The sequence below is a fragment of the Galleria mellonella genome, unplaced genomic scaffold (genome assembly GCF_026898425.1).
Source record: "Galleria mellonella isolate WM207_F2 unplaced genomic scaffold, CSIRO_AGI_GalMel_v1 utg83, whole genome shotgun sequence".
In the NCBI taxonomy this organism is placed as follows: domain Eukaryota; kingdom Metazoa; phylum Arthropoda; class Insecta; order Lepidoptera; family Pyralidae; genus Galleria; species Galleria mellonella.
In genome coordinates, this window is record NW_026442162.1 from 3,262,800 (window position 1) to 3,285,567 (window position 22,768).

Consider the following 22,768-nt stretch of genomic DNA (forward strand, 5'->3'; position numbering starts at 1 on the left):
CTAAGGACTAATACTTATTTTCCTGTACGTGAGTATATTTAACTACCGCCTACGTATTTAAATCTTCTACGCTTAGGTGGGTTGAAATTGAAATATACGGCTATTACGGGAATAGAATGAGGGTTAAATTAAAGCTACCGACCTGAAGTTTAATTTATACAGTGTACTGACGTAATACAAGGGAGAAAGCCACGCGAAATCATAATCTGATTTGTTAGCAAATTATAATGTATCGAAACTTGGCAAGGCAACAGTGTACTTAATACAAACCAATTATAAATGATTCGACCGTAAGACTGTCTGCTGATATCCAATAATTGTATAAAAAATCAATTCACTAAAAGTTTTATTTTGTTATTAAATTCATTTAGAGAATATTTTGGTGATAATTTCATTAAAACTTTGAGACTCTTTCGTTAAGTTCTATTGAAACAGGACTATGTATTCAGTGTTGTTGAACTCCAAGATGAAACAGGAAAAAAATGATAGCGAGGAGCAAGCACATCTCGAAGATTTACGACATTAGATCGGTAGCTCGGGTCACTATCCCTTACTATAAAGCTGTAAGTAAAGTTATGTACGTTTTATTCCTTAGTTCTGTGAAAGACGGTCATTCCACAAATAACATACGATATTTTATATATTTTGTAAGCATCTCTTTTACGTACATTAGTATGCCATAAGCAAAGAGTTTTTACTGTTACGTCGTAAATCGCAAAATCACGGACATCGTATTATACAGAAGGTTTTAAATTAATCTTCTACGTGTTTGAGATAACATGGATATTTTAAATTACAAGTCTTTTTAATTTTTTTATTGTCAGAGAATTTAATTATAAATTATATTATTAAATATTTCAGGTTAATAATGATCAGACTTCCATGTGTACAAGCAATTGATTAATATTAATTTTAGAGCGTATTCTAGCACTTTCATGTTTATATTTGGAATCTTTTAGGGTACGATATAAATAGGTGCTGAGGGGAATTCAGGGGTGGTGACCCGATAGAAATTATCTATGATTCATCTGTACACCCTCTTTTTTTCCCTTTCATATTTTTAAGCCTCCCCCTTGACAGTGACGTCATCGAATGCACTGACGCATATTTGCATGGAATGGAATTTATCACAAATCACGAGAATGTCTGATTCATTGTTACATTGTTTCTTTAAATGCTGTAGTAAGTATATCTTTTAAAAATGCAGATCACATGCCCAAATGCAGTTCTGTGGTTTAGGTTAGGTGCCTACGCATAATATCTTGCCGAGTGCAATGTCCTTACTTACATATATTTATTCTCTCGATAAGTACTATTATAATACTAAGTTAATCACACAGAAGAATATAAATTACCATTGCATTGGTATATAAATATTTTATCAATAGAACACAATGTCGTAATCTGGAATCTATAGTAAGAGACGCAATTCTTTTTAGTGCTTCAAAGTGTTTTAGTCGTTACGTCACGCATTTAGTGCTTTGTTTTTAAGTTAACTTCGTGTTGTTACTACGCTGGGTGATTTTAGGCGGTCAGCGACCTTCGCGACGCGAATGCAGCCGTAACCGTGGACGGCTGTGGCTGTCGCGTCTGCTTTGAAACGGCGTAACAAACACGGGGCAGGTTTCGAGATGCAATAAAAATAAATGCACGAGAAAATAAAATCAGGAGCTTAAGTTTATACAAGCTAGCTCTGTTGCCAGGCTATAAAAAGTTCTGATCACAACTCGTATGGAACGGTACGGAACGGCGTTAACATTAAAATGTAGGAGGAACGCGTGGCGGCGGTCACTGATTCCCAGCTTCGTTCCTTGTGAGTGACCATGCGAGACGCGTTCACCAAGAAAGCGTCATTACGCTACGTTTCGTCCCTAGCTAATTGTTGGCACGTGCATATTTTTTCCCTTTAGAACGATGTGAATGCACCCATCTCTCGAAGGGATAGGGTCGCGTGCTCGCACAGGCCGTAAAACTTTTTGCAAAGATTTTTAATGAGCGTGGCTTATGCTGTTAGAGCTTGCCGAGAAGGTTACGCCAGTTCACTTCGCTTCTACCCTATCTCTCCAAAGTCACGAACGCGGCACTGTGGCTCATGCGCTGGTATCATTAAATAACAGTACGTTTTTGTCTAGCTGAGGAAGATGAGTTGAAAAAAATAAGTGTCCGAGTGAATAATAAAATTATTAAAAGATCTGGATTCAGAAAAGATGATTTATTTTTAATTATTGTAATAATAGGTTCTAAATAGAATTTCAATATAGTTATGTATTTGCAACCACAAGAAAATTCGTACATCCTATTTATAGCAGTAACTTCGCAAACTGATGGGATTGCGAATTCACGACGAAGCAAGACGAGCGTATTTATGTTGGCCAAGACTCGGCTTACTGGGCAGACGTAGGTATTTTCAAATGTGACTTGTACCGAGATGGAGTCAAGCAGAGCGTGTCACAACACACGGGTGGCGATATCGGCGGATAAGTGCGCTGTTACGCAAATCTGCAGATATGTCGGCGCAGCGCGGGCGCGCCGCTTGCACAAGGTTTCGCAGACCTTTGTTTTACGCAACGCGATCGATTTAATAGCTAGTCGTGCATTTTCTCAGCTGTGCACCCGACAACGAAATAATTGATTAATACCCAAACTATAAAATGACTAGTGTTATTCAATTTGAAAAGAATTATCAACAAAAATTTATATAATATCAGGAAGGAAGCGGATAGGGTCCCCGGAAGTCTGCCCTATCATATCTATGAACGTATAACAATAAACCTGTGCGATGCACCCCTCATTTAGTAAGGTGTACGCAAACATAAACCTATTATAGTTTTTATTTCAATCGGACAATCGGATTTACCTTTGTATGGATGACACCTATGTCCGGCGATTCATTATACAAGGCTGTATATTGTAAACCATTTTGTATGCGACTTAGAGACGACATTCGATCGAGAGCAACGTATTATACAGCGTCCGGTAGCTGCGTCCGGTCTTTTCGTACCACCAAAAAAGGTGCGAACATGTTATTTATAGTCGTGACGAATACTTGTGTCGTCCTCAGCAAATTCATTTATTTTCAGAATGAGGGAGAGGCGTAGGTGTCGTGAATTTGAATGCATACGGGATTATTCTCCGGTTATATTCGGTTAGTCGAGTCATAAAAACAAAAGACTCAAGAACCTCCTGCCATTGTAATAGCCAACAAGGTCTTTAAAGTTCAAGGCGAATAAGTATATTTAGGCTATAACAGCAAAACGTACGTGAACATGTTTAATGCAATATAAGGCATCGGTTCCGCACGATTGAGGAGGCAGTGCAGCAGTGGTCGGCCGCGGCAATGCGCCGGCATCGGTAGTGCGACATTGGCACAATTCTACGCGACCTCACCACGCTTGACGCCACGCGAGACGCGGCCGAGGCCACTAAAAATGCTCCAAAACTTTATATCGCTTACTCTGTTCGGAATTCCGGCATGCCTGAATCATTCGGTTAATTTTGTACTAGATACGCCATCATTCATATAACCTAAACGACCACACCCGCGCACAACATCAGCCGCATGTGCCAACTACGCAGTGCGAAGTATCTACCTTTTTGCAAGCAGTAGTTACCAAGGGCTCTTTGCGCAACCAACAATAGCTCTCACGATACCGCAGAGGTTCGAATGCACCAAAAGTTATACAACTGACGAAACTGAGACGTACGGGTGGATTACCGTGCGCCCGGAATTATGCAAATACTTCGCCGTAATGTGGCAGTCTTGCTCCACACTTTAGTAACTTGGTTTCAAAACATTTTCAAAATAGTCGGCGTAGGCGCGCCGGTATGCTCGATCGACTGCTGTTCTATCAGCGTTAGCCTCGGGCGGAATTTGAGTGCACGATATCATATTGCGTGCAGTTTAAGAAATTATGTCGGACTCATCGCGTGTAGAAAAGTTGAATTTAAATAACTTTTAACTGAAGTTCTAATTTAGAAGGAGATTTAGTGGCAGCCGGTGGCTGGGCCGGTATGCGACGCGGCGGCGTCTACCGGGTGGCGAGGCGTGCGTCTATCGCGGACTAATTTGGCACATCCGCTGGCAAGCGCCAGCACAAGACCGTAAATACATATCTTCACAGACGTGCGAATTGTAATATTTCGCTCATAGTGAAACAACGGATTACTAGTGCTACAAGTATACCTAAACGTGTGCTCTATTTATAAGGTATAAATTAATAAGTTTGTGTTTAACTGACAGTATTTTTTTACCGTTGCAGCTTGATTGCATCTCAAGATCACTAACGTGTTCATGATCACGTTCCCATTTTGCTGTAAACACAAATGTATCTACTTGCGTAATCAAATGCCGTTGTAATACAGTCATTGTTTGCTGTATATTCAATCATCCAACGCGACTTATGAACACTGTTACGCAAAAAAAGTCGGGTTTTGTTCTGTTACCTGGAACGTTTCGGAGATATTATTATTTTGGCGCTGAGTGGGCGTGATGGGTCGGTACAATGCAGCGACGACAATTTTTATACCTGAGATTATTTACAAAGGATATTACGTATCTACGGGAACTGGCACCGTTGAGTCTGGTTGGAAAAGAATATTGTACAAATCTCTATTGTAAGGTTTGCGTAGCAAATACTTTTAAAAACTCGCTAGTGGACAATACCTGGCTTCGTCATGTGAATATTTCCGGTTCGTAGTGTAATGTCGCTTGTCGGTAATGTTAAAATTAAGAACGCATTATTCGAACAATAACAGTTTGTGTTCAAACATCCGGCTATCCATCGTGAAGTCATTGACGTCGACGTCAATACTTTTAAAGGTATAAGATGTGTAGTTTGTAAAAGTGAGGTAAACCTATAGGAATTGGAAATTATTTTTTTACTCTTACTTTTTAGATATATGACTATAAGTAGTAATGTGATACTTTTGGTAGGAGTGCAACAGCACATTACTGTTATTGTGTAAAAGCATCCTCGATTTACTTCTCCAAATTCTGCTTCCGGATATACGGTTCAAGTTTTCTTTGAATAATTTCCAGTTTCTAATAAATCTCATTTGTTGCTTGTTATAAGTAACACGTGGCAACAGAGAAAGTAGTATCCGCTATTCAACGGCTATTACTGTCGATCAACGGCTCTAAAGAGCACACTATAACGGATATGCAACCCAGATATTGTGACAGTAGTTTAATTTTAGAAGCCTACAATTTTGTTAAGTGAAAATTAATTATATGTGCATTTCTTATTATAAAAAAAGAGACTTCCGTAAAATATATAAACAGAATCTATTGGTTATTTTAACAGTTAACATCTAAAAAATTATCATGTCAAACACTGACCGTAAAGAAAACTTGAAGAAAAAGTTTATTTATATCAAAGGACATGAAAAACTAGCCGAGTGTTAGGGAAATTCGCTTCAAAGCGTCAAAGGAGCGCGGAATCAATATTAATGTTCTTGTTTACCTTTGAGTCGGGATGTAGATCGCGGGATCCCGCCGGATGACTCGAATTTATAATCAGGGGTGCTTTTATATCGCGACATGGGACGTGAGAACAGAGTTCGAAGGGCGGGACACTTGCTCATGTTGCACCTTCTCAATGAACTATTCGACCATTCTCACGATTGCAAAGAACAGCTGTATACAGTAATGACCACGGCGACATGTGCATATTCATTTGATTTTATTAGGGTTAAGCAAAGTTGATTGTACGTTTATGTAAATTAAGTATTGTAGATTAAAAGAAGAAGTTTAACAAGCAATAACCGTTGGAAAAATATGTTTTTAGAATAGCATTAATAACCATTTCAGGAAGTTGATTTGTTAACAGCTGCTTGACCTACAGATGAATATCTGCTAATGTCCAGGGTGCAAAAACTAAGAGTTCCGACATATCACCCACATGTGGTAAACATAGAAAAGACATCTGCAGCATCCTGTATAACGGCTAAGTATAAAAACAATTTCAATTTTCGCACATCTGTTTTCCTTGACCATATTTGTTATTTAATAGTTTAAATAGATACCAATAATAATCGTACTTTAATCCACAACTTAGTTCTCGTTCAGAATTTGTATTTTAGTCCTTGTTTCTTTTTAATAAATGTAAAACATTCCACCTTTGAGCAGTAACTTCAGCAAAGGCTTCTCAAGTCGCGGCAGTGCTTTGCTATTGCAAAGGGTAAAGCGAAAGTTTTACATTTGAGGCACGGTCGCGGTGCTTCCCGTTCCGCATCGTGAACTGACGCTTTTGACAACATTCGCTTTGATGACGAGATGTTGAAAAGAGTATTAAATTTTACCTTTTTCCTTTCTATCCGTCCACTCTGAAACGGTACTGAATTAAATTGCGTAAATACAGTGATAACTTTCATGTTTGCATATTTGTGCAGTGTCAGCTTCTAGTCAGCTATGTTTTGCGGTTTAATTTTAGATTAGTAACCACGTCAAAGCCAAATGAAACACCTACTGCTTATATTTGCGCAGTGAGAATGTCACAAGGGGCGAGTGACTTGACAAAGGTCAAAGAAACGATTACTGTAAAGTCAAGTACTGGTGGGTGCGGGGGCGTACAGAAAATTGTCCGGACGGGCGAGACACTGAGAATGATTCAATATACACGTTTGATTTACCCCAATAATGTGATACTTAATAGCCAAATATCGGACTCTAAGACATCTATAGAAAAAGAAATTTTAGAAACAAAATTCCATGTTCCGTAACAAAAAATAAATACATTGTGTTTATCGAGATTTTAATTTCATCAAATACAGTTCCGAAAAAACTTTTTTAATAGATTCGATTTATTAATTATATTAACATTTAAAATAAACAGGTGAATGGAATTATAAAGACGCTGAGGAATGTAGTTATTAATAAGATAGTGGTAAAGGGTGCATAAAATAATCTATTCATTTATTTTTTAGAAGGGTTAACCGGGATCACCTGAGCGGATAAAGGTAACGCAGGTACCCGTATGATTATGCTAAAAGATATAATAGGGGTGAGTGATGAACTGATGAAGTAGATAGCAACATATGTGCATGTCGACTATAGTGCATGCGGTACGCGAGCGCTTTGCTGCGAACCCTTGACCCGATTATGGCGCGCGCAGTATTATACACGCAGCAATGACACCGTTCGCCTTGAGCTGCTAGCATTGCCGGAGATATTTGCAACAATGGAGGCCAGATAACATTTCATAAGTTCGAAAATCCGTTGGTTCCTATCGGCTACCGGTTGTAATTAATAAACTTATTTTGAAATCTTATTGTTCACAAAATTGCCCTTAACATGATAAAATTTTTAGCAATTGTTAAATCGATTAAATTCAGGATACAAACGAGACGAGTGAGACATTGGCGCCGGCGCTGGCAATGCACGATGCACTCCTGCGACAATACGTAGTTCATCGAGAATTCCAACTACCGTCATTAAGTCGACATGACATGTACCGCATGTTAATTATCATAATGAATGCCTCGATACCACTTATCGCACTAGTACGATGCGCTATTGACTCATTGGAGGAAATAACGCGCGCTACTTAAAAATACAAAGAGCACTTCCGTTTCCTTTCTAAACTTTTTATGTCTTTAAAAAAATGTTTTCTCTCGATCGATTTTGCTTGTAGGCATAGTAGAGCAATAAAAAATGCGAAGGAAGTAATCGATCAGGGACGAGGCGTACGATTGCTGGAGATATCAGTGGCAACGGGACTGTTGCGTCAGATATTTCATTGGCAAAATTTAGCACACGGCAATCGGAATCGCGGCCGACAGACTCCGACTGCATTGTGCCGCTATAATAGGAGATAATGTTGTCGAGCTATTGCAAACTACCTAGTTTTTGATTTCTCTGCTTTTAATTGTGCCAATGAAACAGCTAAATGTAAAATTAAGTCGACTCACCTCTGTGGATCCGCGAAAACGAATTTTCTCAATTTGAGATCCCGTAACACGATGCCTTGTTCGTGACAAGCTGCAACGGTTTCAGCCATTTGCCTGAACAATCTTCGAGCTTCATGCTCCCGTAGCCTTTTCCGCGCTCTCACATACGAGTGTAGGTCGGAATGCGATCTTGGAAAGATTAGGTACACCCTCTTATCGCCGACTAGAACTTCATGTATTGGATTGACGTGCGGGTGCCCATCGAGGCGGTAGTGGGCTTGAAGTAAGCTGCTACAATCTCTCGACACCACCTAAGAAACAAAAATAGCTTGCGTCAGCAAAATAAAGTAGGTAGCGAATTACCTACTCAATCAATAAAAAATATCCCTCTCCTGTTATCATACAGTTATTATTAAATTTCTGAAGGTTTTCACTTCGAGGTCTTTTCCGGGAAACCGTATGAAAGTTTTTCCTTAACATGGTTATTATTGCATTATGGGGTCAAAGCTATTTGCTATGCCATGATGACCTAGTTTACCTACTTTGATTGCGTGACTGATGCTGTTTTAGCATTGTTACATTATTGAACAGTTAGATGTAACAGTTGATATTATTGTTCAAAGGATTGGGTACGTTACAAACTTAAAACACATTATAAATTGTAATCTAGCAAGAAAGTTAACTAGAATTTCTAAATGTGTTATTCTAAGTAATATTATTATAAAATAACCCCCTTATTCATAAAAACTAAAACGTCCCACAAACCTATTTTAACTAATTAGAGAGTTTTGTCACTGTCACTTTCTTTCAAATTGAGAAATTAGCACTAATGGAAAAGAAAACATTTTGACAGCTAAAATAGGTTTATAAGAGGTTTGACGTCTTATGAATAAGGAAGTAAAAGTTTAATATACAATATTAATACAATATTAAATTAATTAAAATCGTTTATTTAAAGTTTATGATTCTAAAGCAACTGTAATTGAAGGTTCGTCTCGTGAATAAAAGTAGAAATCTTTGAATGAATAGCTTTTTGAATGTTCAAGAGGTTTCAAATATACATTTTTTGTATGAATACATTTGCAATAAGATTTATCTAGTGTGTGCTACTCTGCTCTGATATTTACGCACATAAATATCTAGGACAATTTCAATAATCGTAAATCCGGTTGCATGTATAATGTATGTATATTTAAAATGGTTATTCCTAAAATCTTCTATTACAGGGTTTATTGATCCTTTAGTCATGCTTTTATTTCGGGCAGACTAATGTCATCGACTTTACAGGCGAAACTAAATCAGAATTTCCAACTCAGAAATGATGAATCACGTCGCGTGCTTTCAGCCATTTCTTTTTTATTCGTGTACTACGAGTATTAATAGTTATTCCACAGTCACCGCAGACCTATCGACGCGTCTTACCAATATAGATTACTAAGAGTTGTATAAAAATAAATCTTGACCCATTTGCAGACGTGTTTGCGAATAAAACATGCTGTTAGTACAATTCGTGATAAGAATTCGCGATGTTGACAGAGTACTTGATAAAATTTGGTTCTATATGCGTTTTACGGGAGCTAACCTACATAGTGTTATCAATTTGTTTAATCACAGTGTTGCAAAATATTGGTAAACGTTTAGGTTATTTAAAGTATGAAATGAGCACGAATTGTTGATAATAAAATTTATAAAATATGTATTTCGAATTATACAAGGAATAGGGTCGGGATCTATCTGGTAAGTAATTATAAAGGGACACTAAGTATAGAAACTGGAATTAAATTATTAAATCCGGTTTCAAGTTGACGCTAGGTTATAGTTTTTGTTCCAGGGCCGCTGGGGATTGGACGGTTGCGTTTGAATAAAATATACATGGACAATATCGAATTGTTATGCACATGGCTGTATCTGCTATTGTCTTGACCTCTGTACATTTTGAAGACTAGTAACTGAACAACGGTTATTTCGATTGTTTGCTGATTGATTGCGGTAACTAAAAATGATACCGTTAGTGGTATTCGATCGATTATTGTTGAAGTTTCATCTCTGGTTTTGTACTGGTACGAAAGTCAAATGTCGTGGAGAAACTGCGATGAATGTCGATTAATGTTGCTGGCGTTCTCGTGGTGCGCGAGTGGGGGCGCCGGCGCGGAGGGGGGCCCGTTAGCCTCGCTGTGACATTCGGCGATCGGCACGTTATCAACTCGTCTATTTCACAATGTCAATGAGAAGGTCACGCCTATTTTCGGGCTGATCCGTGAGCACGTGTGTTATTATCAGTTACTATAACTTCGTTGCGCGGTTCCGTTTATGATGGCTACGTTTAAAAATGCATCGGTATACATGTACGCGGTAATTAATGTGTGATTTATTAATATTTTATAAACTAATACTAGATATTAGAATGAATAGATTTTAAAACACAACACAATGGTCTGCGCAAACGGGGACAATTTTCCGTGGATAAAATTCCTTTTTATTATTAACCTTGTCTGCTCAGGCCTTAAGATGTTTTGTACGTGTATGTCAGTAGATAAAATTTCAGATAACTATAACAATGACAATATAATTTATTTCTGCGGAAGATGTATAAGGCAAGGGTCGTAAACGAGTTGCGTAGGCCGGGTACAACACACGGTGTATGTAGTTACAAATGTGCCAGTCGTGTCGGCAAGAATCGGTGTTGTAAATACGCTTGGCGTTTAGCAACACGCCGTTGCCTCACTTAACCTTGCCAGGTTCTCACGAGGGAGCTGCCTATTCTGCGCCTTGACAATACCCGTCTAAGCCTTTGTTAGGCTGGAACTATGTATCCTGTGTTGCCTAAATGGCCACCTCGTTTTCACGGAGGATGTTTTGAATAACCAGCATCCGTGGTCGCGTATCATTTGATTCACACTTTCCAAGAGTAATGAGAAACGCTGCGTCACTCATGAGTGACTTGAGTGACTAATTTTCAGTGTCCTGTATTCAAATTCTGGTGTGTACAATGTCAGCGTTTGAACCTCGATCAAATGTAAACCTTAATACTTTGTCTTAAGAGTCATTTTGCTTTATGTTATAGGCGGATTACAATCGCTAGATATACCAAAATTGGGACCCCGTTTACATTGGACACATGGGCGTTATTTGAAATTTGTTATAACTTTAATGTTATTAGCATTTATTGTTAATTGATTGCGAAAGCCGATGTACATGACATTGTAAACTTGCGATGGTTGTGGCCTACAAGTGCGTTCGAGCATCACGGGACCGTGACATATAAAGTAGCTATGACACCGGTGTTCTACTGATGCGATGAACAATGCATGCGAGATTTGTGAAAAAAATAAACAGTTATTCATATTTTAATTGTTTAAACAATAGCTAAACAGTAGTATTAACTGTCATTGCATTGTAACTTGTTTTGTGTCTACTTAAATATATTAATAAGTAGTTTCATATTTAAAACTTAACTTTGCGTGTTAAATAGAGCAAGTGACAGGTTAGTATAAAAACAAGTTATAAAAAATTACTAAAATGTAACTCACGAAATATAGACGTAGTATATCGAACACATTTACAGATTCAACAATACATTTGATCGTGAAAATGTATCAATTATAATTATTACATTAACTTTTGCCTTGAAAATATTATTTAATTGAATTATTTTCAATTAAGACATACACAAATTATTGATACTACAGCTCTAATAATGATCACATTTAAGTAGATACAGCATTTGTGAAATATAGGATAATTGCAATGAATGGAACACGACATGTGGGCATATTATATCGTATTTGGCTTATCTCTCCATGGGGTCTCAATCCCGTGGGATACAAGGAACCCTTCTAAATCCATCAAACATGGTCTTTGTTAGATAACACAGTATGATTAATAGTATTTACAAGTATTGATAATTAGATTAGTTACAAATTATTACACTACTCATAGCAGATTTTAGGCTAACATGTATATTTTGTTAGAATTAAACTATAAACTCCTTAATCATAAAAACGTAAAACCTCTCATAAGGGGGGAAAGGGATTGTTAGTAATGGAGATCGAGAATCCCATTGCGAACAATATACCCAACCAGGTCGACCTCCTCACGGTTCTCCCTGGAAACTATCATGGTTAATTTCTGATGAATTCATCATGATGGGCTAACTGGTCTGTTTTCATTCTCATCTATCATCACTCTTCACTGGTGCTCCGCCAGCGGGATTACCATACCATTTTCACCCATCAAAAAAAAACCTCTCCTAATTTTATTTTACCTATTGAAATATTTTGTCCTTTTCTTTTGCACTAAATCCTCAATTTGAAAGACAGTAATAAAGTATTTTAATGGTTAAATACGTTTGTAGGACGCTTCTAGTTTTATGAAAAAGAGGGTAACTGCTTTATTATCTAACTTTGACTATTCCATTAGAGAATATAGTGGTGAGAATAATTTTTATCTGTTTCATTTTGAAATATAGTTATAATTAATGCATAATATATAAGAAATATAATTATAATAAAAGATCTAATAGCTTTTTGCAATAACATTTGTCACTTACAGAAAATATTCACCTACCCACAATTGGCGCAGTAAATCAACTAAGAACTGTAATCAAGACATTCTAACTCTAAATAATTTTAATTTTTAGATTAGAACAAGGTGGTATAGGTATGATTTAGGTTTTATAGTCGCTAATTAATCAACAAATGGACCAGAGGTTAAATGTAAACAAGAGATTACGCACTGTATAAATATAACAAAGCCCGCGAATGATGTTGAAACTGGCCATATTTCGACACGCGACATGTCATACTTCACTCGGTAGGTATCTTAACCTAAGCAATTGATTAATTACTGTCTGTGGACACACAGACAACACTTCTATGATTTGATAGATAAAGAGTTTTCTCTATGTTATTATCTTACATTATACAGATAGAGAATCGAGCCTCAAAAAACGGGTCAACTTTTTGTCAGCTAATTGTCAAATTAGCTAACTCGTTTTTTTTACCAGTATTTTATATACTTACGCATAAAATGTATCTCGACGTTTTATTTACGAGTAATAAATAAAATGAGTGTTTACACATTAAAAAGATGCAGAATTTATATGACAAAATAAATATAGAAGTTATAAAGGAACTCATAAGTATTGATTACGCAAAATTGTATGAAAAAGTGGACCCGTTTTTCTTGAAGCATTTCTATGGAGACACCTATCTATATAATCTAAGGTTATTATATTTATGATTTATTTTTGATAAAACAAAATATCAATAATTTATGTTTAATTGCATGAAATTATTACTAACTGGAGATGTTAATTACGCAAAGAATAATAATAAAAATTAAAATAAAAAATTGAGTTATTATTTTCAACATTTTTTTTTTGATAAAGCATTAGTTATTAGTTTTAATGTTATGAAATTAATTACTCATTCTAGATATTAATTGTGAAATAGTAGTTTAAATTTGAAGTGAATCAGGTACACTGTCATGTGTCATAAAAGTTGTGACATGCAGTGTAATGTTTGATGATTAACTATACTGTTTAAATTTAAAAAATTAACTCACAGTGTGCTCCTGCCATAGAATGGGCCACCCCTTTCTTTCCCGTGGGTGCCGTAAGAAGCGACTAAGGGAACTTAATGGTCGAGGGATGGGCATTAGCATCCCTCTAAAATATCAGAAAGTCTAACTACGGTTGCCAATCTGCCTGCCAAGTGTGGTAACTATTGGCAAAACCCCTTTATGGGGGAGATCTATGATCAGCAGTTAATCAATTAATGTGCGAAATAATCAATTAACTGGAAAACACAGCAAGTCATTATTTTTAAGAAATTAAATAAATGCCTATAGGTAACAAATCGTTTAATGTAATAATTAATTTATATCGACTGTTTATTTATCTTTATCGATGATAAAAAAAGCTGATTAATGTAATAATAATTAATATTTGATGTTAAATGCGTGTGTAAGGCCGATATAAATAAATATAGTATGACTCACACTCGTTATTATTAAAAAAAAAGTTTTATCGTCTGTCTTTGAAAAATAGGTTCTCAATGTACCTGTACCTTTTTATTTCTTTTTTGTGCCATGACTTCATCGACTCCAGTGATTGTATTTAAAGTAAAGAGTTTTGCTTCGTTCTCATAGATTAAGGATAGTACCGGCATTCACTTTCTTAGTTCACTCTTGTTTAGGTATCATCGTACCGTCTATGAGTGCCATGCTATATTTCACAGATTATGTAAGACTAGCTGTAATGCGCGGCTTTGCTGTGAATCAGTACAAAACCTATCCCCTAACTTGGGATATAACCTATCTGTGTACCAAATCCGTTCATTATTTTCTGTTTAAAAGAGTAACAAATATCCATCTATCATTACAAACTTTCGCACTTATTATTAATAGGATTAAAGTAGCTTTTCATAAATCAAAATCTTTACCACGTAAGCTCTAGGAATAGAATTTTAGAATTACATTTTTAATATTTATGTCAAACGATATTGTGCTAATGGATTTGTTAAGACCATTTCTTATTTTAAGTAACGAAAGTAGGTATCTAGGTAAATATGTAGGTGTAAACTATAGTCTACAGTCCTACATTTGAAATTAGCAATAAAAAAAAAAAAAAAACTTTGATGAAAAAAGGATGTGTAAAGATTAGATAAGTTTTATAAAAGAAATATATGAATTGTAGTTAATTATCTACTAAATATATTATTTTAAGCTCATTAACGTAATTATCTCCATAAAAATTGATTGATGTTGGAATAAATTGGTATAGATACTAAGGTATAAATACTTATGCGTTATTAAGGTTATCGTATTGGGGAAAGCTTTACAATTTTATTATAACTTTTTATTATAAATAATATAATGTATTATTAAAAAAAAAAAAGGAAAATGTTGCCAAATAATAAAAGTATATATACACTTCCACATTATCAAATTGAATGGTTTGTCAACTTTATCAAACCGCAAATAAAATAAAAAAAAAATGTAGATTATATAATAATATTTTTGGTTAGGTACCTATCTTTCTATCACGTAGGCACCTGTTTTTTACCTACACGTTTTTACTTTTTTATTGATAAGACTGGTTAAGGTATCTGTTCGTACTACAAGAAGGTAGGTAACTATATAATTTAATCCGCTATTTATTGGAAGTCGTAAACTACTCGTCATCTAATCAAATTGTATTACACACAGGGTGAAGGTACCAGCTGACGCCGCGTTTCATTTGTGATCTTTGTAAAAACAGTTTCAGCAAACAGATATGTAATTTTTTTTAGATATTCTGCTATATCTAACAACTAAATTACGCAATTATAATAGAAATAATGAAAAAAAAAATTTTTTTTAGTTCTCGAACACTTACACTTTTCGTTCAAATTTTTGATAGTTTTTTATCATGAATGAACATTAATTTTGGATAAATATAAATATATAACGTTAAATATTACGCATACTATGTACAAAATGTACAAATGTAATTTAGTTGTATTGCTTATAGCTTTAACTTTTAAAAATAATAACTGATTGTGAGCTTTTTGTATACAATTTATTAGTCGTCCACTAGACGTCAATTCCCGACCACCATAAAACATGTTTCTATATATGATTCAACGCAAGAAAACGCCGGCCACGTTCTGACATATGAATTTATTTCTTGCCATAATATTATGCAGAAAAATAAGAGTTCTTTAAAAATTAGACTAAAACAGATGGAGTGGAGGATTCCGATCGAGTAGTTCTAAGCTGAGCCTTCAGCGATAGTTTATTATTTTAATAAAAATATCGAACTATGAATCAAAAAGATTGTCGGCAGTGAAATACAATAGGTATTTTATGTTCTATGCACATTTACTTAATTGGTTAAAATTCTTGAATACATTTTGTATTTACGATTGAAAATTTGCCTTCTCATATTTTTTTGTCAGTGTTGACGTCACATATGCACATAAGATACGCACAGAGGCTGTAGTTTTTTGTACTGTTGATCTTTATTAACAGGGTCATTGATCGTTTAACTATTGAAAATGTTAGACTTGCTATTAAAATTGTAAATGTCTAGGAGTACAGCACATTCACCCTATCTTTCTACTTATAGTGGTGCAAATTAGTTCACATTAATAATAGGATTCCAATTCAATCCACATCGATATGATCGAAGTCGTCAGCCCATATTATGATACATTCTAAGAACCTTTGGATACATTATTTATTACATACATAGAAAATATAAAATAGTTTCTCAATATAGTCAAAGATGAAGTAACAAGACACATACAATAGCATATTACTAAATATTAAAATATGCATGTTACCTTAGGCAAATTAACTTACGTACTCAATCTAATTGCTAAATTTGAAAATAGAATCATTCTTTTTAAAAAAAAAAAAATTCTCGTCTAAGCACTGAACTAGATTCACAGTTGTTCACGGTTTATCTCATTATCGTGATGTGATGATTCGATTAGAAAAGTGATGTGCTTGTTCTATCGATTCGACGGTGATAGACTTCTTAGTTATGTAAATAAGTATTTAATACCTACGCCCCTTACTTATTAGGTATCATCACATCAATCGTTCGATGAAAAACTCAGACGTCCATATTAATCTAGATACTAAGGTACTTTATTTATTTATCACCTGTAATCTGTAATACATACCAATGAATGATGGCTACTACCTACCTAAATAAATACTATTAATATATTTTGTACTACTGCACACAAAGGAGTTTGTTTTGTGTATATATTTTCCTTATGAAGGAATACGTACGATCTCGAATTTTAATTTTCGATTTTCTTTATTCCAATGTTAGATACTTTATTACATTCTATGTAAAAAAAAGTATTACTGATTGCAAAACCTGGCTACAATGTCCTACGTGCAACCTATTAAAACTACCTATAAGTTGTCCTGGCCTCGAAAGTTAAACTAGTTTAGCAAGATATCTGTATGCACTTACTTTACAAACATATTCCTCTTGTGTGCGCACGTCCACACATCGGCATAAGGATGACCCTTCCACTTGTTCCAGTAAGAGGTATTTTTCAGCTACGAGAGCCGCTTGGAAGTGGTGTTGAGGGGGTGCAGGACTGCTAGGCGCCGGGCTGGTGGGTGAGGGCGCTACCGTCAACCGCTCCGCTAGGACCGGCGACTGCGATCTATCCTCCGCCTTGCTATGTTCCCCGCTCGACGTTACCGGTGTTACGGCCGGCTTGCTCATACGCAGCGGCCACAACAGCGAAGGCGATCCAGGATCCATCACAAACACAACACTGTCACACTAAGTTCACAACACAACACAAAACACTTAAAACGATGAGGAACTACGATGAGATGTACATGATCTGCAACAAACAATCCCTATTAGAAACTGTACTTGACCGTCTTTGCGAATTTATTGCGAACACAAGTTACAAAACATAAATGAAACGACTACTACTACGAGACAATCGTCGATTTAGTAACGTTATTTAGTAAGGGGAAATTACGAATGAAGTACGAACCTTGAAATGATTCGCCCTGAGTGGATATCGTACCAAAATTTGACTGTCCGTGGCGATGTATACGTCCCTAAGTTGCGTAAAAGAATTACAAGAAGTGTTTTCGAGTAATTCGAGCAGGAGTAGACAGGCCAATATTTTGGGCCGGTGTCCGCTCGGGTTGATGTTAAACTAAACGAACACACAACTAACTCCTACTAACGCCATTGCGAGACTGACGGCGATTTGCCGTTTTCGGCGTCACGGCGGCGTTCGGCGTACGTCAGCGATCGCGAAGCCTCGCTCGGGCCGGCAACCGAACCAACGTCCAATGTCGACACAGCGTCAGCTTGCGTAGTACGAGAGACTACGCCATGCGTTTTGTAGACGCAATAATAATGTGTTATCTATCTCTTTTTGATACATTATATTAACATTCTATGGAAAGGGAAAGAATATTACCATTCATTTAGGTTTGGCAATACTTTAATGTCAACAAATTACTATTTATCCATTAATTTTTCATAAGAACGGGTAGGTGTAATTATTGTTGTATTTATTATATTGAACATATACAAAGTAATAATATTAGATAGACTTTTAATTAATTACTGTACCTGTATAATTTGTAATGTAAGTTATTGTCTATGTACTTGATTAAATATGTGCGTGAAATAGGTAATTATGTAAATAAAAAGTAATGTAAATATAAGTGTCAGTGCACATATTTTTGTATACTTACTGTAATCTAAGATAGGTACTTAAAAATGAGAAGACCCATCTAAAAATGAGTATTGCAACATTATTTGCCTAATTAGATGGGGATTCCCAAAATTATTTAAACCTTAAATTAATCTTTGATCTCACTTATTTAGATTAATCTACTAGGGATTTCTTGAACCTATAATTCTACAAAAAGACTCTTGACTCCTTACGAGCAAACGTAGTGTAGAACGACCAGGGAGTCAGTGGATGGATGACAGTCTATGGGGAAGGCTCATGTTCAGCAGCGGATGGATAATGACTGAAATAATTATGATGATGATAATTCTGTATTATCTAGACATACAATATCGAAATCCTTCTATTAGGGTAACTGCCAATTATTTTAAAAGGTAATTTGGTACTTACATATAGTACCTATAAATATTTAGACTTCATCCACTAATCCTAATTCCTAACAAGTCCTTACTCTTTTCTAACGTATAGCTATATATATACTCGAGAACGAAGTCTAACGTATAATAACTATCATTTTACACAAATATTTCAAGTTATCATGTTCCATGTTGTTACAGGAAATGTAGAGAAGTTTGACAGTATATCTAGGGCTTGCCTACATAACTTTACTTTTTTTTTAAATTTATTATACTATATTATACCCTATTTCGCATATATTGCATAAATTAAAAAAAAAAATTAATACCTAACTTGATGATGAATTGGAAATTGCGAGATTCGAAAAATGAGTCATTGATGATTTACCTATGTACATTCATCGATTTTTGGTTTACACGTAACAGCCATATCTAGCCTATCTGTGTAGGTATCTATCTGTAATCTGTAAATGCTTGATCTATGTATATGTTTAATATTGGAAATAGATAATGTCCAGTCATGGCCGTAAAAATGTCAATAAAATAGCTAATTAAGCAGGTTTTTTCAATTGCATAATAAGGTTTTTTTACGCCAAAAATAGGAAATCGATTTTAATGTAAAACGACTAGGTGTATCTTCAAACATTTTCTTAATGAGTAAGTATGCAATTTTAACTCCGTTGCGCTATCGTTATACTCGTACGTTGGCGGGGCACCAGTGAGTGATAATTCCGAAAAATTCACCATGCGTATATTGCTAGCAATGGGGCTGTTAGACCCTATCATTAACAATCCCTTTTTCCTTCCTCCTGCAAACATATTAGGTACACAATGGCAGAGTTCTATATAATCCATCTATCTGACATACTGTTACACAATCATGCAAATATTTCATAGAACTTAACATAAATGGATTGTCTATGCACACGAAAAACATTTTGTCTATGATATAAAATTTATCTTTGTGTAAGCCGTCTAGTTGCACAACACGTATGCTTTGTTGCATATTTATATTTTACTTTCAGGGATACTTTTATTATTCAGGATTTTTACATTGATGTTCAGTAAAAAAATATAACAAAAAACTATATAAAGCACCATTTTTAAATAATTTATTTAAAAGGTAGTAATATCGCATGCGCAGATCTATTACTTTTTTCTTTCCATTGGCTTCAATAGTTAGTATGCTTCAAAAATATTGAAAGTGTAAAGGGAAAGGGACGAAGTTGAGCGCTGAACATTGATTTACTACAGCTTATTTACTTTACATTGTATCTCTTAACTTGTAGGCGGCAGGCGGTGCATAGTGGCTAACTTGCAGGCCCAGATTTAATGCATGTCTTTTTGTTCGCTAATTTTCTTAGAAATAGAACAAATTAATCGTTATTGCTCTGTAGTTACAGCAGAAAATTCAATAACACGGTTCAGAATTTCACTCCCCTTCGAAAGAATTTTGCCATACACAATGGGCAATAAAACTGCATATTTTCTGTCCACGAGCACATTTTATTCAAGACTAGCTATATCCCGCGGCTTGGTTCTCGTGAATCAGAACATAAAGTCCGTGTGCTTAGTTAGAATATAACTTTTTTATTTATTTATTTATCATAATTTAAATAAATAAATAAAAAAAATAAAGAATATAACTTACCCTTGTACCAAATTTTATTAAAATTCATTCAGTAGTTGATGCGTGAAAGAATAACAAACAAACATCCACCTATCCATCGTTATTAACTTTTACATTTATTATATTAATAGGATAAAAGCAGAATGCAGTTCATCCTTTTATCTATATATTTTTATATATATGTATCTTTTTATATTACGTAAAGCAAAAACTTTTTACTCTTTTTTACAAATATTGCGCGTACGGAGGAATATGAAATTTCGCACACTTATACTTTTTATAGAAGGAGTGCAGAATACTATTTTTTTTTATCTACGCATAAAAATACATTATACAAATAAAAAAAAAAAACATTACATACACTACCGTGTAATTAACACACGCAAGAGTATTATATATTCTTTTGTTTATTGTTTTAGGTTAAAATCTGTGGTTAAATTGAGAATAGATTGTTTATCTTTAGTCTTTAATAGATTTCCTTAGATAAGGAAATCTTTGTTTTATATTATTTGTCTATAGTTTTACTGAATATCAAATATAACAATAATAAATTAATTTATTACAATATATGTTATGGTCTAATTTTGACCATTAGTTAAAATTAAAAGATTACATAAGATAATATGAGATTTCAATAATTAAATGAAATGATAATATCCATCGGCAATCGCCTGCCAATATCATATCTACATGTTTAAATTTTAGACAATAAGCCTGTGATTTAGATATCCGGTTTAAAATTTATTTACTTGTAATATTTGAGCAAGTACAAGGTTACAAGTTACACTTGTATATAGCACTGCAGTGAGTATGAATAAAAGTTACCTTATTAATTGTATCTTTTTAAGTGTCTATGGTACGTTTGCTCTATTATTCGGTTAAGTAGTACCCATAGACATAGATTTAAATAGATGTGCGCAAGCGTGTGTGTACTACTTGGTAATTTTTGACTTTTTGGTGTCCAATTGGTATATTAGTTGTGTGTATAATCATATACATGAGTGGATTTTAAAAAAATATTTCATTACTCATTGATCACCTACGGTGGGGTTTCTACTGAAAGAGGAAAACAAAAGAAATAAAATATTACAGGAAAATGTGGCACGCTCAAATTTTATATCGATCGGTACTTAAGAATAGATACCTTATTTTCATTTTCATCGTGCCTCCCACCAAACTGTTTATAATTACTCCTCTCCATCCAAAGGTTGCCTGGAAGAGATCGCTCTTAGCGATAAGGTCGCCCATTGTTTTCTCATTGTGATTATTTCTTGTAATTATTTATATGTATAATAAGTTTACTATTGTAATCTTTTGGAGGAAACAATAAAGAGTATCTATCTATCTATCTATCTATCTTATTTTTATGGTGATCTTAACAAAAATTTGATTATCTATCTGGGATTATCAATTTGTTTGTTTAATCTCAGCGTCTCACTGTGACGTCAATTGAGGTAGAGCCTTTCAATTTACATAAAAACAAGCTTACGTTAGATTAAATTTCTTTTATGATTAAAGCCTGCTTTAGAACGCAGCACCACGCCAATGCCAGCATAGAAAAAATATTTACTTTATCTATGGTGTTTCGTTTATGTGCATCGTTTTTAATCTCGGACATGAAGTCTTTGATAATGTAAAAAAGTGTACATTAAGGATAATATCTGAAAAAAGGATGTTTCAACAAAAACTTACGTTACAAATAGGTTTTTTTTTTTATTAAATTGTGGTCTTAACCAACAATTGGCATATGTATTTTATGTGTGTACGTTGTAATATCTTCGCCAAACCTATACAGATTTTGACGTTTCCCTCTGTATTCGACAGGTTTTACTCTTGTGTTTATTCCGTACCAATGAAATCTTAAAATATTTAATTAAATGAGACCCTATTATTTTTGTTAAATGGTGAAATGTTGACCATACAATTTATGAGAATCTTTTGTTACGAACTATCAAAACTAGACCTTTACACATTACACTAACTCTTACCTCTTAATTTACATATCCTACTAATATTACATTTATGAAAGTATGTAGAAATATTTGGATGTTTTTTTATTCAATTACACATAAATAGCTAAACCGATTTGAGCTTTGTTATACATATAGACTGAACCCTAGATTAACGATTAGTATGCTTATCCTATGGACATAGGAACAGTGTACAAATATTTAAAAAAATAATAAAAAAAAATCACTCACCCTTCCAAAGTTATTCATCTATTATTGTTCTATCAGTACACGCGATATGAGTAATCTAATTTATTAAATAAATTTGACTAAAATCCAAAAGCAACTTCCGCCACGGACGTACAACTGAAACTGACGACAATTGTTGCCACAATTAGCTATATATATAAATTGCACAACATTTTTTTGTTGTTGTGCAAATACCTGCAACTTGCAAAGTGAATAACTCATAATATCACTCATGATATGCATACACCAAAAACTGAATTATGACCATTTTGTATTACTATGGCACACGCATGAAAGAAGAAAATTGTTGTTTTATATATTTTGCTTTTTTTTGTGGCTTTTTTTCATTCTTTTATATTTTTTTTTATTGAGTGTCTGTATTATGTGTATGTTTGTATTGTTATTTGTGTGCTGTAAATAATGCAAATAAATTATCTATCTATCTACCACAGTATAAGTAAT

General features: G+C 34.6%; 1 protein-coding gene across 2 annotated transcripts in view; it reads right to left on the reverse strand.

Moving 5' to 3' along the window:
• Positions 1 to 22,424, reverse strand: part of LOC113516924 (tribbles homolog 2-like) — a 44,984-nt gene extending 22,560 nt beyond the window's left edge. The window contains exons 1-3 of one of the 2 annotated variants that reach the window (XM_052901874.1): positions 22,310 to 22,424; positions 16,862 to 17,246; positions 7,909 to 8,198 (exon numbers count right to left, since the gene is read on the reverse strand). In XM_052901874.1, coding sequence (XP_052757834.1) covers positions 7,909 to 8,198; positions 16,862 to 17,161 — 590 coding nt within the window. In that variant the 5' untranslated portion in view covers positions 17,162 to 17,246; positions 22,310 to 22,424. Of the gene's footprint in view, positions 1 to 7,908; positions 8,199 to 16,861; positions 17,247 to 17,405; positions 17,697 to 22,309 lie in introns of those variants that run through there. The other variant, XM_026901427.3, reaches the window with a different exon arrangement.
• Positions 22,425 to 22,768: the final 344 nt, after the last annotated feature.